Raw genomic sequence first — 17,191 nt, forward strand, 5'->3', positions numbered from 1 at the left:
GGGCACCAGGGCTGGGAGTTCATGGGCACCAGGGCTGGGTGTGCATTGGCACCAGGGCTGGGTGTGCATGGGCACCAGGGCTGGGTGTGCATTGGCACCAGGGCTGGGTGTGCACGGGCACCAGGGCTGGGTGTGCACGGGCACCAGGACTGGGTGTGCATGGGCACCAGGGCTGGGTGTGCATTGGCACCAGGGCTGGGTGTGCATTGGCACCAGGGCTGGGGGTGCATTGGCACCAGGGCTGGGTGTGCATGGGCACCAGGGCTGGGGGTGCATTGGCACCAGGGCTGGGTGTGCACAGGCACCAGGGCTGGGTGTGCACGGGCACCAGGGCTGGGTGTGCATTGGCACCAGGGCTGGGTGTGCACGGGCACCAGGACTGGGTGTGCATTGGCACCAGGGCTGGGTGTGCACGGGCACCAGGGCTGGCTGTGCACGGGCACCAGGGCTGGGTGTGCATTGGCACCAGGGCTGGGTGTGCACGGGCACCAGGACTGGGTGTGCATTGGCACCAGGGCTGGGTGTGCACGGGCACCAGGACTGGGTGTGCATTGGCACCAGGGCTGGGTGTGCATTGGCACCAGGGCTGGGGGTGCATTGGCACCAGGGCTGGGTGTGCATTGGCACCAGGGCTGGGTGTGCACGGGCACCAGGGCTGGGAGTTCATGGGCACCAGGACTGGGTGTGCATTGGCACCAGGGCTGGGAGTTCAGGGGCACCAGGGCTGGGAGTTCAGGGGCACCAGGGCTAGGAGTGCACGGGCGCCAGGGCTGGGAGTTCATGGGCACCATGCCCAGGGCACATGGCCATGCCAGGGGGTGAACACTGACAGGGCTGTCTTGTCCTTGCTGTGGCCAGGGTTGCCGCAGCCCCTGTGGCTGGGCAAGAGGTCCCAGGGAGCCTGGCTATGGCCAAGGGCACAGCCCAAGCACTGGGAGCTCCAGGCAGAAGAGCTTGATCCTGTCTCGACACCCCAAGCCCAACCACCACATCCAGAGCTGCTCCAGGAGCCCTGGGCCACCCCTCCAGGGCATGGAGCTGCTCAGGAGCCCTGCCTGTGCTAAGGGCAACCCTCAGGGCTGTCACAGCCTCCTTCGAGCCCTGGGGTGAGGCAACCATGCACTGGAGATGTAACTGCTCCAAACATTCCTTTGATTTGAGGGTTATTGTGCTTTTCCTAATAATTTCTTGATAACAATATAATTGGATGAGTCCTTAAGGACATTTCATGTACAAGATTTATTGGGAATATTACCTGCATATTTAGAGTTAAGAGGGACAAATATTTTATTTCCTTTTTTTATTGTCCCATTATTTATAGAGTTCTCTTTGAATCTTGTAAATACATTTTTTCATTTCCCTTCAGAGTTTGTCTTTCTCTTTGGCAAACATTGATTTTTTTTTCATGTTTTTTCCAGTGAACCTTGAAATTAAAATGTCTTTTTTTGTTTAATTTCTTTTTTTGTACACTGGACTCATTGTCAGCACAGCAAGAGCAAGGTGCTTTGTTAGATTACTGCTGCTTCAAAGCTGCTGAAAGGAAGAGTTGACCACATTTTATTATTTGTGTGTAGTTCCTTCATCGGTTGCAATTATCCTCTTTCACAGACAAAGCCAACCCCAAGTTCTCAGCATTTGAAGGAAGCATTTTAATTTTTTTAGTGTTTGATAATCAACTTTTACTGACTATACCAGTTTCAAGAATTGTAGAATTATTTGTCCTCTTAGTGGACAAATCACATGCACAGAAACAGCTATATACAAAAATAGTAAGGTTTACAGGAAGAGAGTATATTTTATTAGACCAGCTGATATAGTTGGGGGGAAAAAAAGAAAAGCTTCAGTCACACAAGCCCTCTGAAAGCATTTCTGCTTTTTTCATCTATATCAACAGTTCTAATAAAAAATACTACTTTTCTCTGCAAACCTTTCCTCTCTCCTATCCTTTGACCATTACAGCTACAGCAACAGTATTTCTAGGAAAAAAAAAAATTGTATTTATATAGCAAAGAGACCGTATCACCATTTTTCAAGTGTTTTTCATCAAAACTACTGTCTGTTCCTTTTCCTATAATAGAGATTTTATTTTTAAAGTAGAGTATTTTTAGAAAATATTAATTTTTATGATAATTACTTGGTCATTGTAATTTTATCTGCTGTAGCAGAAAAATTCTCTATTACAGAGTTTTCACAAAGAATGCTTTTTTCTTTTACTAAGTAGCCAGGGCACTGTAGGTTGTGAAATTAAAAGCTTAAATTATAGTAGGGTGAAGTGGTTGGACCTAGGAACACAGATATGTTTGTATCCTTGGTCAGCCTGAATGCCATCAGAAAGTTCAGAAATTTTTCAAAATATTCAGCTACAATGAAATCCTCCATAAATTAAACAGGTTTTCTTTAGCTTTGTGACCTAGGGTTTATACATTATGCTAAGCAAGTATAACAGTCTATGTTCAAAGGCCAAAGAGCAGGTAGTAAGTGTTTAAAGTAGCACGAGTCGTGTTAAAAAAAAAGTATTTAAAAGTGGATTGTTCTAGGCTATAATAAACTATGAATTGTAAAAGGTTAATTGACAAAATGATACTCATTTAATGCCATTTCTGTAATAGCAATCATTGCTGAATTCATAATTCAGGGGTCTTGCTATATTGACAGTCACATTTCCTCAGAAAGACTGCAGTTATTTCCTCAGTCTGTTCAACCTGTGGTAGTTGGTTATGGATTTACAGGCAGATACAGGTACCTGTGACCACTGTGCTGCTGGCTAGAAAGACAAACAGTATTCTGCAGCCCGGGGCAGCCCAGGAATGCGATGGAGATTCCTGCCAGGAGCTGACCTTTGCCTCGCTCCCATCCCAACCCAGCGCTGGCGTGGGCCATGGTAATTACCCTCACTGCACATCTGGCATTCAAGGAAGGGCAGCCTTGCCTCAAGGTTGCTTTGCTTAGGTTCAAATCCCATTTTTGCAGAGCCTCTGACCTGCAAATCTGATCTGTTTTCCTCCAAACTGTATTTCTTATTCAATGAGATACTATGTTAGCAGGGAACAAAACAATAAGATTTTAATAGCAACAAACATTCAGTCAAACTCTTTCCTTGGGCACATTGTCAGAGTGGCAGAGATACCCTCCTCATGACAGAAAAGATTCCTTTTTAAATTTTTTCCCCTAAGATATCATGCCAAACGAGAACTATTTTGTTTGTTTACTTTATCAATTTTGTAAAAAGCAGCAGTTCCTCAACAGAAGGACAAATGGAGTCACTGCAATTGTTGTTTTGCAGAAAGGACTTCCCAGGCAGTGGCTGCATCAGCAGCTTTTGTGAGCAGAGTACAGTGCCACACAATCACTTCTATCCACGCCTGCCACAAGCTGTAGCCAAAAAAATGGCACAGGCTTGCTAAGAAGGGGCTATTATAATGTCTCCTTAATTATGATTCATTGCTTCTTTTTTTAACAGTACAAACTTGTCAGCTATAACAAAAGATGTTTAAGAAACAAACCTTGTCAAAATAAATGAATTAAGAGCATTCATCCTTTTCCAGAGTGTGAAGAAGTTTGTAAGGTGATAATGAATTCCGTAATGCATTAGCCACACTTCTTAAATGTGTGTACTGCTTACTACATAACTTGCAAAAGTTTTGTTATTTTCACTGAATCTCCAGTTATGGGCACAAATTAGCAAGATTTAATTGTAATTGGACTTTGAGCAATACAGCTATTATTCTGCCAAGTGCAAGGTGTTTTCTCTGTGCAGAAGCCTGTTAAAGTGGCATGGAATCCACATGAAATCCAAAGGCATGCTACCACTGCCTTTGCTGTACTTAGCAGAGTCTTGTGCTGCAGAAGGTGTAGAGCATCTTCTGCCTGCCAGGATCCTGCCAGGGCATGATGGGCTGTCCCCCTGCACTGGCAGGGGAATCCTGCCTCAGGAGCTGGGGTTAAACCTGATCCCAGGTCAGTGTAGGGGTTCATCTAAAGCAGGGCCAGGCCATGACTCAGGCTTAGCTTCCAATGACAATTTTGGGTCTGCTTTCCCAAGCCATTGCTTTCTTTACATGTATGGGTGCCCTTCCATAGTGCCAAGAAATTCTTTCCAGGCATGACTGAATGTGGGCCCAGCAGTATCACTAATTCCACCCAGACACACACTGATCTGTGCATGCAGCTGCCTCCTGGCTTTAATCCCTTCCTGAACTGGGCACCAGCACAATCTTCCCATCCCTCTATGAGTCTAACCTTCCAGCTCATTGACTGTTTTCAGAACCACCTCAACATCTGCCTAAGACCCATTTCATATCCATGATTTTGTCCCCTCACTGTCACATCCATGACTGTTCACAAGTTTATGGTTCTCTCTATCACTGCACCAATCTTGGTGCTCTTTTCAAATAACAGAGCTGCTGGAGAGAGTCACTGATCTGAGAAATTTTTGTGTGCAGTAAATGAGCACCCAGAACCTCCTCCACGTAAAGAAATCTTTCCAGCAGTGACATGGCATAGCTCATTTAGCATTTCATCAGATGAGAACTCATAATAGTTACCACAAAAAAACAGATGATGCTGATGACTTCTACTTATCTAAACCAAATACTCTGAAGAACTGCTCAGATTCTGAAGCCTCCTAAGAGTGTGGCATTTGTTTTCCAAAAACCAGAGGCAGCTTCTGCAGACCCCTTGGAGCAGTGATGGTACTGTCACGTTTGGCTGCCTGGGGTGGCAGAGCTCACTCTCACCATGCTGCTGGGTCCTGGGAAGAGAGACTGTCTCCCACCTCATCACTACACCACCTCCCTCCCGCTGCACCTCGCATAGAGGCACTAATATCACACTGGATCCAGGCTTCTCCTGCTCCTGGGACCTCAGCTCACAGTCCCAGCCTAAAAGCTCAGGTTGAGGCCTGCCTTGGTGGCTGAGCACACACTTGTTTGAGAGATGCTCTGGAAAACAAGACAAGTTTGCTGTATTCACCATGATAAACCCAACAGAGTTTTTAAGGAGCTGAGCTGTTTTCAATCCAGCTCACACACAGCTATGGACATCTTCAACCCATGTACTTTCTGATTCTGATAGAAATTCTCCCCCCTGCTATTTAGAAACAGACACAGGCACAAGGAGGTCAATACTACTGGGGGTCTGGTTTTAGATTTTTGGCATCAGAAGCATGAATGAACAGGGAAACAAAGACTATAGGAGATGCATGGTGGAGATGTATCAGAGGTACAGAAGAAAAAAGATTGGACAGATATTCAGGGGAACAGTCTGGGACATTGGCCCTTGCCCTGGCCTCTCAGTGATCCCTGGCAAGATGAAGGAGTACAGCACACACAAGAAGAGTTTTTCCTAGAGCAATACAACTCAGTTATCACTGGACTGTGTCTGCATCCCAGGGAAATGTACAGAGATTCAGGCTACCCAAACAGAAGGGAAATCTGTATCTGATGGCTCTTTCACAGCCCCACTGGGCTATTCCTGATGCCCTTCTGCAATGTGCCATGCAGATGTGTCACCCTCACCTGCAGTGAGACCAAAGCTTGCAGCAGCAAAGGAGGAGCCTGCAGTCCTCAGTTATGGGGGATGATAGGAAGCACAGAGTGTGGAATACTGAAATAGCAAAACGCGTTTGGAAGCTGCAAACTTATACAGCAACCATTCCTATCCTCACAGCAGCCAAATGCAAGCAAGTGTAAAAGCAGAATCTTACCAGTCTTATTCATTCACAGGCAGCAGAAACAAAATCTAAGCTTCAAACTCATGATTAAAATAGGGTTCTAGAGTGGCAAGTAGACATGAACACTTGTGCCCAGAAAACAGTAGGCTTCAAAGAGTTTGAATACCCATCTCTGTGGGAGATCCAATATGCTACTGAAAGAACTGTTCATCAAAGTCAAAAATAATGCCAGCACTGAAACAGTCCAATCTGCAATAATATTTTCTATTAGATATTTCACTGCAACAGCCAGAATTTCAATAAATCATATGGCAATTTTTAGTTAACAATGGTAAAGGCATTTCCTAAAGTTGGGATACACCATTCCTGTTGACTGGTCAACAGCTCACAGAATGCAGTTTACTTCATGGGCAGAGGAAATTGCATCTCCCCAGAATGGGAGCTCCCCCTTCTGCAGCCTGGGAGGTGCCAGCAGCAAGGACAGGTGGGAAATCTGCCAGGGATGTACCCTCCATAGTGCTCAGACCAAGCCCCAGTGCAGGCAGTGACTGCAAACCCCCCGTGGGCTCCATCCCTGGGGATTGCTTGTGCCCCAACACAGGACCCACCTCCTGTGTGTGCAGGAGCACAGATTTTTCCTTCCTGGGCACAGGGAGCATCTCAGCCACAATCTCACTCACTTTTCCAACAAAATATGGTGGTCTTCACTAGCAACAGTTGTTTCCAGCTTACCACAACATTTGATGATAATTGTAGGAGTAAATGTTTGGAGGTTAAGGTGCAGTTTGTAAATGTCCGATATTTATAGAAATATGGAAAAAAAAATCATGAATTGTCGCATTCACCTTAAATGATCCACAGGTATAACTGGAGAAGAGCTTCTACATGCAAAATTAGGCCATACCGACCCATATAAACAAATTCAGTAAGCCACAACAAGCTGCTGGATTCCATTTAAAATACTGTTATGGAAGCACAGCAAAAAATACTGGCTGGTTAGTTAACTTAGGGTCCATTTCCTTCCTTCCTTCCTATCTATCTATCTATCTATCTATCTATCTATCTATCTATCTATCTATCTATCTATCTATCTATCATCCTGGTGAAAAAAGTGCATGTTTTTATTTGCTGGTATAGAGATGGCATGTGTTGCTACTGTGGTTCATCCACAAAAAATCCATTGCTTTTAATATGAATTAAGTGAATACTGAAGTATCTCTGCTACTCTCAGAGGAAAATTCTCTTCTACCTACCTTACAAATAAATGTTAGGTCTGGTATTCAACTTAGCAGAAAAACAAAGCACAGGAAAAAAAAGCGCAGCTCTCAAATATGTTATTTATACACTTTATATACTGACTACAGGAAGAACTGAAATTATTTTCAGTTAGCAACATATGTGTAATTTAATATCACCAGTGAAAACTAGGAGCTTACCTGGCCAGGATAAACTTCAAGCACTTGTAATTTTTCCAGTTTTCAATACAAAAATGGGAGCTAAGCAGAACTCTCATCTCTGCAGTGATTATAGCAGTATTTTCTAGAGGAAAGAACAGAAAACCAAAACTGTGTGTGGGTTAAAAAATGAACAGAGAGAAAACAAACACTCCCCCACTACCCTACCATCAAACTTCTCTTGAATGGATTCATTGCTCAGGGCAGTTGTGAAGCAAACACCATGTGCATAACACATCTGTCAAGGGTTACAGGATACAGTTCATATTTCTTCACCTGCTCTTACTCTGCATAATGCTCTTCCTGGGATCTCACTCCCATCAGCTCCTTCTCTGCTCTGAACAAGGTCACAATGCTCTGACCTTGGATCCTGCAAAACCAAAAACATCGCCTAGCTTGCTGCTGTATTTTTTCCTTGAAATCTCCAGACTAGGTGAAAGTATTGAGGGTGTCTGACTCCTGATGACCTTTAGAGAAACTTCCCCCACATTGCTGCCTCATGCACTGAAACCAGAGTCCTTCCTCTCACCTGATTGATGTTTCCCACTGCAAGCATAGCAGATGCATCCCAGACTGTTGAAGAAAGGACAAGCCTGAAGAGCACAATAAACTTTCAGGACATGGCATACATGGGCTCTTCTCTCTGAGCCTGGCAGGCAGGGTACACAGCATGCCAGTGTCCTCACATGCTTTTGGAAAGCAGTGCAAACAGTAATCCAGCTTTGCTTTCCCTCCATCTCCTACTCTGAATTTACACCTCAGTGAGAAAGAAACTGAAGGATTTGTGAAGGGGTCCCCCTGTTACCATTTCTCCTATAGGTCATGCAGCAGCATGGTTTAGATTGAGGGTCATCAGTGCTGCATGGAATCAGACACAAATGCAGAAGCCAGAGGTGAGAGAGATCTGCTGCATAGGCCAAGAGATGCTGGAGAGCAGCAGAAAAGGAAGAAGGTGATGGTAATTTAAATGATAAATCAGTGACTAACCCAGAACACAGTTCACCTGCTTCCTGTGCCAGCACAGCCGCTCCCTCTTCTCCCAGGAACAGGGATGGGCAACGCTGTCTGCTTCAGCTGTTCCTCATGGGGCCCTTAAAGGCTGAGTTAATGCTCACTAGCTCATCATACAGTCCCCTACTTTCCTAAAGAGTCATGGGATCCAGTCTGCCAGCAATACATCTGCATAAAACAAAGTTCAGCACTGCTTGTGGTAATAACTACCCTTGCAATCACACAATAGTACCAAATGCTGGGTAAGTGAAAGGATAATTCCATAAAAGCCTGCGAGGCAAATACATATTTTCTCATTAGCATTTAGCCATTAGTCTCAGATCTTAACAACTCAAGAAGCCAATACAGATGGGCCTGAGTGGCATTAGTGCAGTGACCCTGTGCTGGACAGGGTCTGGTTGCTCATGGGTGTCAGCATGTCCTGGAGACAGCCCATCTGGAAAGGTGAGCTGTACACCCCTGATCCTGGAACAGGCCACTTCTTAGACACCACCTTTGCCGTGCTGAGAAATGTGGCTACTCAACCTGATGCTCTCTGTGACATAAGCACACTGGGTCAAGTGATAAGCCAGATATTTCAGTCCCAGCCCATCTCCATTAAAAAAAAATTCTGTTCATGACTTTACATTCATAAATGCTCTCACAATGTCAAGGGATGGGGGTTTTTCATCAATTCATTAGATATGCTCCCATGAATTATTTATATTCAGTGCTAAAAATGGTTCCGAAACATTACAAGAATTCAATATCAGTTTTCACAGTGGGATTTCATCATTTTAGCACTGTAGCATAATAGCCTAATGCAATACTAATACTAATACGATATGGTGCTAATAGGGTACAATGAGAGTTCTGTCTAATATGCAAACATTTCCATGTTGCATTATTATTTCTTTTAAGTTAATATGATATGGTGATAATATGATGAAATGAATTAGTTTCATATCATTGTTTGCATGAGTTGCGCATATTAAAAGAATATTTCCCCCCTCCCTTTGAATTCACTTGGAATGAGCTTGAAAATTTACCCTGTAGTTATTCTTATGCTAATGAGGCTGTTTAGTAGGAAACACTCCCGCTGTTGCTTAGCCAGCTGAAGAAAGAATAGGCGCATATCACCTCTTGCTGGAAAAAGAATTTTCCTGGCCTGTTTTGATAGCCTCTGTACTAAATATGTTTGGTTTAACATTTCCCACTGGCTCACAGATTCATTGCAAATTTATGCTAAGTTTTCTGGACAATATTTATCAGGAGCACTTCTAGGTAAGCGGACGTGGCTCCCAGCTCAGCTGCTGTGAGGGGCAAGGCACGGGCAGTCACAGCCAGCACCTGGGGAGGTGACCACAGAGACAGAGCCATCATGGCTTGTGTGGCCCAGGATGGGTGTATCCTGGGAAGAGAGAGATGGCAAGGCCACACCCAGGCTCCAGGGCCCATCTCAGTACTCTCCACCGTGTCTTGTGACATTTTGCCAAAGCCTGTGCCGTGTATTCATTGATGCAAGAAACCAAGCTGGTGTAAGGGTTTTTCTTTCTGCCCCACAAAGCAGAGTATCTACCAGCCTTGAAGAGAAATCCTGCCTGCCCTTCCCAGAAATGAGCTCTGTTCCCTGGCACTTCACACTGATTAAGGACCCCTTCGTTTCCCAGCTCTGGTTGCAGACCCATGGAAATATCCTATAGATGCTCTGGCATTCTGTGTTGGACACAACCTGCAGGGCTTGGAGCAGCCAAGCAGCCCTCTCCTGACCATTTGCCTTTTGTGCTACAACACTAAATGTGCAAACTGGAATGGCTGTAATGGGACTTTATTTGCCCTCTTCAGAGGGACTCACTGGAGTAACTGTGCTCATTAATAAATGGGCACTGAAATTTTGAGGACTTTTTGGGGATGTTATGGGGCTCCAATACAGGGTGATATGGGAGGACATTCTTAAGTAATTCAGCTAATATTAGCCTTTGGTTCTTTTCTTCCTGACTTCCCCATGGAGACAGAAGACAACCCACAAAGTGGCTGAGAGCAACATCCTGATCTGCCCACACCCAGGTTTAACTTCATGTAGATTCAGTAATTGCCTTCAAATCCCAGCACATCCAGCTTGACTGAATCTGAATTCAGACTCTATGACCATTAATTCACATGAAGTTATGCAAGAAAATTTTACATGTGAGGTTAACAGCACATGTACACCACAGAAAACATCCCCAAATGTTACAGAGGTTTAAAATGTCATAAATAACATAGTCCAAAGTTTTTTTAATTATCAGATTTCCAAAGCTATTTTACATAATTCCCCATATAATCCAATCTTCAACTCAGAAGACACTAATGCAGATGACATTTCCTCTGTTTTGAATAGGGATTATTTTTTAAGAGGATACAGAACGTGGAAGTATTTCAATAGGTCTGATATTTAAAGCATATTTAATGGCATTTATGTTTTAATCTTCTTACCTACTAAACTTTAAAGAGAGCTGCAAGGAATTCAACAGTGAAAAAAATAATTAGACATTAGTTAGTAACATAAAATGCATAGGCAATGGGTCAGTAGATTCATGAACAGGATGCAAACAGGAAAGGCTGTCAGGGCAACATAGCCCACCATGCTTTCCACCCTCCAGGAGTCACACTGCTCACATCCTCTCAACATCCTGAAAGTGTTCAACTGCTTATGGACTTGGGCTACACTGGTGGCAACAGGGTGATCTGAAAGCAATGACCCAAATTCACCAGGCTCTTTATAGATGAGCAGATCAGAGGAATCTTTGCCAGGAAGAGAGGACAGGGGCAGATGAATAATTGTCATAACTCTTTCCGTGTTTTCTAGCCTGAACACAATAAAGCACCATCTAAGACCTCTTGTGGGAAGACTACTCAGGTTAAGCAAATGTCACAGAAAATTATCCAAAGAAAACCCTTGTTGGTCTTCTGAACTTTGGAGTTTTAGAAACAGTCTTATTCTGATCATACACATTCAGCCCTGCTGCCTTAGGGCACTTGCAGGTTTGGTGGCAATGAGTTACACCTTGTGATGGTGCTTGTCTCCCTAAACTTTACATGTACTCATCTGCTGTTTCAGTCCTGAAAGAGCCTGCAGACAACTGCCTGCTTCTTTTTCTTCTCACACTCTGCCTAACCCCAGGAGCAAGGAGCTACTTTGTTAGGAGTAAAGGTATTAATTAGCAGTGAACCTCTTTAACCCACATGCTCTTTCACGCAGCTTCATAATGAATTCCAAACAACCCTGAGTTGTAACATGACTACTATTTTCTCATATTAGAGCAGACACTCATTCTCTTGAAATCAGAGGCAGTGGTCTAGCAAACACCTCTTTCCAAGGGGCCCATAGATTGGAGCCTGCTGAAGCTTCCCCCCAGCGCGTATTCCCGCATGAGAGTGACCATGTATGGCACTCCTGCAGCATTCTTCCACCTTCCTGCCACTGTGCCCCAAGCCAGCTTCAAAAGGCAGGATTAAAGGAGAGATAAACTGGACTGTGAATAGAAACTGTTTACCTTGTTTCCACAGAGAATCCCTTCCATTGGTGAGGTGTTGTTAAATTCAGCAGTCCCTAGAGCCCCCAGCCAACAGGTGCTCGGTGCTGTCCCTGCCCGCAGGGCGCTGTGCCAGTGGCTGGGTGCACGGTGCTGGTGGCAGTGTCACGGCACCAGGGTGGGCACAGCTCCTGGACAGCCTCATCCCTGCACCCCAGACACAGGGGCACGCAGGGGCCCTGCTGGTTAGGAGGCCCAGGAAGATCTTCATTGAGTTGCAGCTTTTTAATCTCTGTAGGATCAGTGGTAGCTGATTTCAGTTATTTATTTCATTAATTTCAACTGAGCAGGACCCAGCATGGTCATAGTAGGCACCAGCTTTAATCTGTCTCTCTTGTTAAGGACCAAGATTCACGTGTGTCTGAGGAGTCACTTCAGGCTGGCCATCATAAAACACACATTAGAAAAGACACATTTCAAATATTTGGATGCATACTTATTTCTACATTGAAAGAACTGATTTTGCAAAACCTCCCTGTGTAGCCCAGACAAATTGATGTGATTACTTTTAGCTATCAGTGGGAACAAAAAAGTCTTATGCAACTTAAGCACAATAAGCCAAGCCATTATTCTACTCTGAAAAATCAAAGATTTCTTGGTGTTACCATTACTATTGCTCTGTTACTTGTGGAAAACAATTCCAACTATCAGGAAATAATTATGAACAAAGTCCAGTTAATTATACAAGACATCTAAGCTGCCCTAATTAAGGATTGGGTCAATACTGTTCACTTGGTAATTTTTTTTTTTAATTGTGAATAGATTTAGTAGAAGCCTGGCTGATAAACAAATAATGAGATTGGTGGTCTAGAAGGAATTTGATTAATAAAATTATTCACCAATTATTTATTTCCTCTGGTTTATATTGTTCTTTCTTCTGCCTTAGAGCAGGAATAGAAGGAGAGGGATTGCACCCATTGGTTTCAATGCCCAAGTTCCTTCCTGTCAGAAACACCCTACAATCCTGAGCCTGAGGATTAAAGCTTTATTCATGGAACCATGATAAAATGGGGTAACAATTCAAAGCCACCTAAGTCTCTGATGCGTCAAATTCAGGTAAGATTCCTGGATCCACAGAAGCCTTATGGATTTTGCTGTAAGTACTCACCTTGCATAAATATAATGTTTATGGTATTTGTGCTCAACCATGAAAAAATGGTCAGGGCTGGTAAAAACCAAAACAGACAAGCTATAGATCTGGTTCCACAGTTGATATCTCCCCACCATTTCTTCCTTCAGGACAATTCACATAACTTCTGTTGACCTCCAAGGGCTGTGTCCCAAGCCCAGAAACAGGCCACCAACAGGTGAAATGGAGCCCAGCTGCTGTGTCTGCAGAGATCAGCCCCTGAAGGTGCCCACAGCAAGAAGTGGGCATGGGCAGGGCACTGGGGGAAGGAAAAAGAGCCTCTGGGCTGATTGTCTGGGGCTGAGTCCCAGCAAATCCCTGTGTGTTACTACCACACCAACGATGGATGACTGCAGTTTAAACAGGAAAACAACTTTACATATGTTTTAAACTACAGTCTGCTAGCCTCATGTTTTAGTATGAAACTGAAGCAATTTACTTCCTTTTTAATGGATTACAGAAGGAGCTCAAGCATAATGCTTCTCTTGTGTGATCAATACCTTTAACACATTCATAAATTATTAATATTCTGCTCACAAAATTAACCCCCTCTAAGATGCATAATTGTTCATTACTCAAAAGAAAAAAACATTTAAGGAAGCAAAATGTTTCTTTGTATTTTAGACATTTCTACTAGCCTACAATATAGCAGGAAAATCACACTGTTTATTATTCTATGTAGTATATCAATTCTCTTTTTTTTTAATAGTTTTTCTTCCTTCTGTGGCACCATAAAGGAACTTGACATATGACTGTTTAATCAGTCAAAAGCCCATACCATGAGGACTGTCTCATTACATTCTTCCTAGAAATTAATCTCTTTTTTAGATGGAAAGGCTTTGGGTAAGAGGAAGGGGCTGAGCTGATGTAGGAGTTGGCATAAGTCAATATTATTCAGGATTGGTCCATGCAACATTAAATAATACCCCAATGCTATCACCACAGTGCTCCTGCTGACACCTCTGCACCAATGATGCTGATAAGTAATTAATATCATGTGCTGTATTCACTTAGCTGCATTTCATTAGCTGAATTATAAAATTAGAAAATAATCTTCTAAAATGTGAGTCATTTTTAAAATTCACATCTCATTTTCTGAATGAAGAGGAAATACAGAGATCTCAAATCTCTGCCTAGGGATCACAAAACTTCAGTGCAACTCTGAATCCAATTTTTTTTTTCCAAGTGCTACTCTTTGTGTTCTAAGAGTCTGAATTGGAATATTTTGGCTAAAATGGACAGTTACTATCAAAGTCTAAAGCCTAAAAGTGCCTTTAAAAGTTTCAACTAAGGGAGAGCAAATGTGCTCCCACAGAGTGGGAGAGCATCAGTGGCTCAGAGCATTGCTCTGTGTCTTGGAGGCTCAAGGAATACTGCAGGCAGTGGAAGGATTACAGAGCTCTCCATCTTGTACCTCTCGGGGAGCTATACTCATACTCCATTATCCTTGACTTAATGAAAGTGAATTAGTTTGATAAGTGTATTTTAATCTAAAGAAGACATTAATTATTTGATCAAATATATTCAAGGCAAAATTTTTATACCTCTGCTTAACAAACATGAGATAGCACGGCTCATTGTTGGTAAAAACAAAACAAATAAAACTTCACTTGGTGTTTTACTCAGCTGCTCCAGGACTGAGGAGACCCTGGGCTGATACCAGTGTCTGAGATGTTTGTAAGCTGTTTGCACTGCATGAGCAGCAACCTCACTTCCACCTTCATCGAGATCTTAGCTGCAGCTACCCTCATTGTAAAGTTTAATGGAACTTCCCATTGAAGTTCCATACCCATGGAACCCAGTCTTGGGTATGAAATACAAAATTTCAGCTCTGAAATAATCCCTCCATCAAGTCCATGCCTATGGCCATGGGAGAGACCTATGGCCATTGCTGTGAAGAGAGCTTCCAGTCCATGGGTGTTGCAGTCCAATACACTGATCTGGGGGGTTGGGTGGGTTTTGTTTGGGTCTTGCTTGTTTTGTTTTGGTAGTGATTTTTTCAGTCAGAAGTACCAAAAAGCTTTGAAACCATGAGACCACAAAAGCACTTAATGAGACCACAAAAGCACTCCCAGATTTTTCCATTACCAACTATGAGCCAGCCTTAAGGAGATTCTTTGTTTACCTTTCATGGATCCTTTGAGCTTACCCTTATTTGCTTAGTTTGTGCCAATGCTGGGAAATCTTTGAGCAACATCATTTCAAAGGTTCTCTGTCTCTTTACAATCATTTCTTTTAAAAGCATGAATGTATATCTGAAAACAAACGCTGGATTTCAGCAACCTCTTGTGTAGCCTAGTAAAATAGCAGGAAGAATAACATGTAATTAACCAGACTGACTTCTCCGACTCAAATATGTTACAACCTTCATCATTACAAATTTCAATAGATATTGGGATGTTACAGTGTTTAAACATATGCATTTCTTTTTTCAAAGTCTAGAGGCAGAATAAATAGCTGCCAACACAGCCAGAAAGTCCCGGCAGACTTACAAGCAAGAAACTCTTATCGCTAGTGTGAATGCTAAGGAAGTAGCTGTCTTTATACAATTAAAGTTCAAGGTTGCATCTATAATAGGCTTTTCAGCTGTATTTGAAAGTAATTTAAACTGTTACTCACCCATAACCTTGTTATAGATTCATGGTGTTGAGTACGTAAAGCAGAACAGACTGAAAGGGTTATAATACATTTACTAAAGGAAGACTGGCTTGTAGCTAGAGAGAATATTCTGCAGGGAGACTACAGAGGTTTGGAAAAGCTGCTTTTTGTGAGAGTACATTTCTCTTGCAGCATCTGAATTATTCTTAGGAGATAATTTTTTGGAGAGGTAGTCATGGTCATTTTCCAGTTCTGTAAAGATATTTCTCTGCCATCCAGCCAAGAAATTAAGTAATTTAGCTGTGGTTAGTGTTGAAATGGGTCCTTCTGTTTTGATCCAACTCTAGTAAGGATAGGGGGAAAGATTTTCCTTCAGTAATTTCCATATGTTAAGAGAAAAAAACTTAAAAAAAAAAAAAAAAGAGAAGAAAGAAAGAAAGAAAAACTGTGATTACCAACTCGTGTTCTCCATAACAGCCTCTGGGGCCAGAAATGCAGCAAATTCTTCCAGGCATGTTCAGGAGCTCCTGTGGAACAGTGATATGACTGGAGTTGTTTTCACTTTGATTACTGGATGTTACTCACACTGTTCATCCAATACAAAGCAATGTGGGAGCTCTAAGCTCTGAGCATCAAGATCCCACTCAGTTTCAGAAATTACAGAAAAGGAGATAGCAAGATACAGAAAAGCAGCAAAAGCAGAAAGAAAAAAGGAAGCGCCAGCAGGCCAGCCTAGTCATTTAGAGTGGCACAAAGAAAACAAGAAAAGAGAAAGAGGGCATTGAATGGGTAATATCAAGTAATGGCATTGTGTCCAAATATTTGCAATGTTGGCTTCCATGCACATGGCCAAGTCATGTTTCCCATTACAGAATAATGGCAGGGCACAACCCCCGATTCAGCTGCAATTCATTCTGTCTCTTTTCACCACTGAAATACTTCTGTGGCAGTTCTGCAAATTCCACTGTCCAAGTTTTCACACTTCCAGGAGAGGCTGAAATGGCATCCCTTGAAATTTACAAAATGTCATTTAAAAAGTACTCCTCACCCTATGCTGCTCTTTTCATTTAGAGACTCTGAAAAGGGATGAAGATATTTAAATTCCTAAAGGGTTATTCTCATAACATTTTCAAGAAAGTCAAGAATTTCAGAAACCCTGCTATACCTGTGTACACTTTTCACTGTACTCATCACATGGCTTTTAAACACTTCCAAAGCTCTTGAATACTTTGTTACCACAAGGTTCCCTAAGCCTCCTGTGTATCTATCTTTTGAAAATAAGAGGCCAAACCTTTTGAGAGTTAATTCTTGCTAAAGAAGCTTCTGTCACACAAATCCTAGACCTGACAGATGCAGGTTCACCAAACAGTCCTCATGGCTGTGTGTACACTAGTGACACACAATGTTATCACCAGGACTTGGTATTTGACTGCAGCCCTGATTGGCCTGTGAATTTCACCACAAAGAACAGTTGTTTGGGTTGTTGGTTTTTTTTAATAGATAGGTATGAGGCTACAGGTTCCTGAATTCATAAATTGTAAACTATATTAAATACACTGAAAATTGACTGATGATGACTGCTGCTCTTCTAGGCTAATTTTTCTTCTAAACCATGATATGAAAATTCTGGCTAATGGGCTCGTGACAAGACTAAACAGGGGTAATAGCAGACTTAATCAAGAAAACAAATGAGATTCATTAAAAGCTGGCACTCAGCAGATAAACTTTGGAGAGTTCTAACCTCAATCTACGTGTCCCCATCAAAAATGAAGAA

The 17,191-nt window shown here is 42.8% G+C and overlaps 1 protein-coding gene across 7 annotated transcripts in view; it reads right to left on the reverse strand.

Moving 5' to 3' along the window:
• Window positions 1-17,191, reverse strand: part of PTBP2 (polypyrimidine tract binding protein 2) — a 156,744-nt gene that overhangs the window by 105,555 nt on the left and 33,998 nt on the right. The window contains exons 3-7 of one of the 7 annotated variants that reach the window (XM_036388249.1): window positions 15,873-15,944; window positions 14,945-15,114; window positions 11,652-12,069; window positions 7,402-7,495; window positions 7,108-7,210 (exon numbers count right to left, since the gene is read on the reverse strand). In XM_036388249.1, the coding sequence (XP_036244142.1) occupies window positions 7,108-7,210; window positions 7,402-7,495; window positions 11,652-11,678 (224 nt within the window). In that variant the 5' untranslated portion in view covers window positions 11,679-12,069; window positions 14,945-15,114; window positions 15,873-15,944. Of the gene's footprint in view, window positions 1-7,107; window positions 7,211-7,401; window positions 7,496-11,651; window positions 12,070-14,944; window positions 15,115-15,872; window positions 15,945-17,191 lie in introns of those variants that run through there. The other 6 variants (XM_036388251.1, XM_036388252.1, XM_054515858.1 and 3 more) reach the window with 6 other exon arrangements.

Source organism: Molothrus ater, chromosome 9, assembly GCF_012460135.2.
Source record: "Molothrus ater isolate BHLD 08-10-18 breed brown headed cowbird chromosome 9, BPBGC_Mater_1.1, whole genome shotgun sequence".
Lineage (NCBI taxonomy): Eukaryota > Metazoa > Chordata > Aves > Passeriformes > Icteridae > Molothrus > Molothrus ater.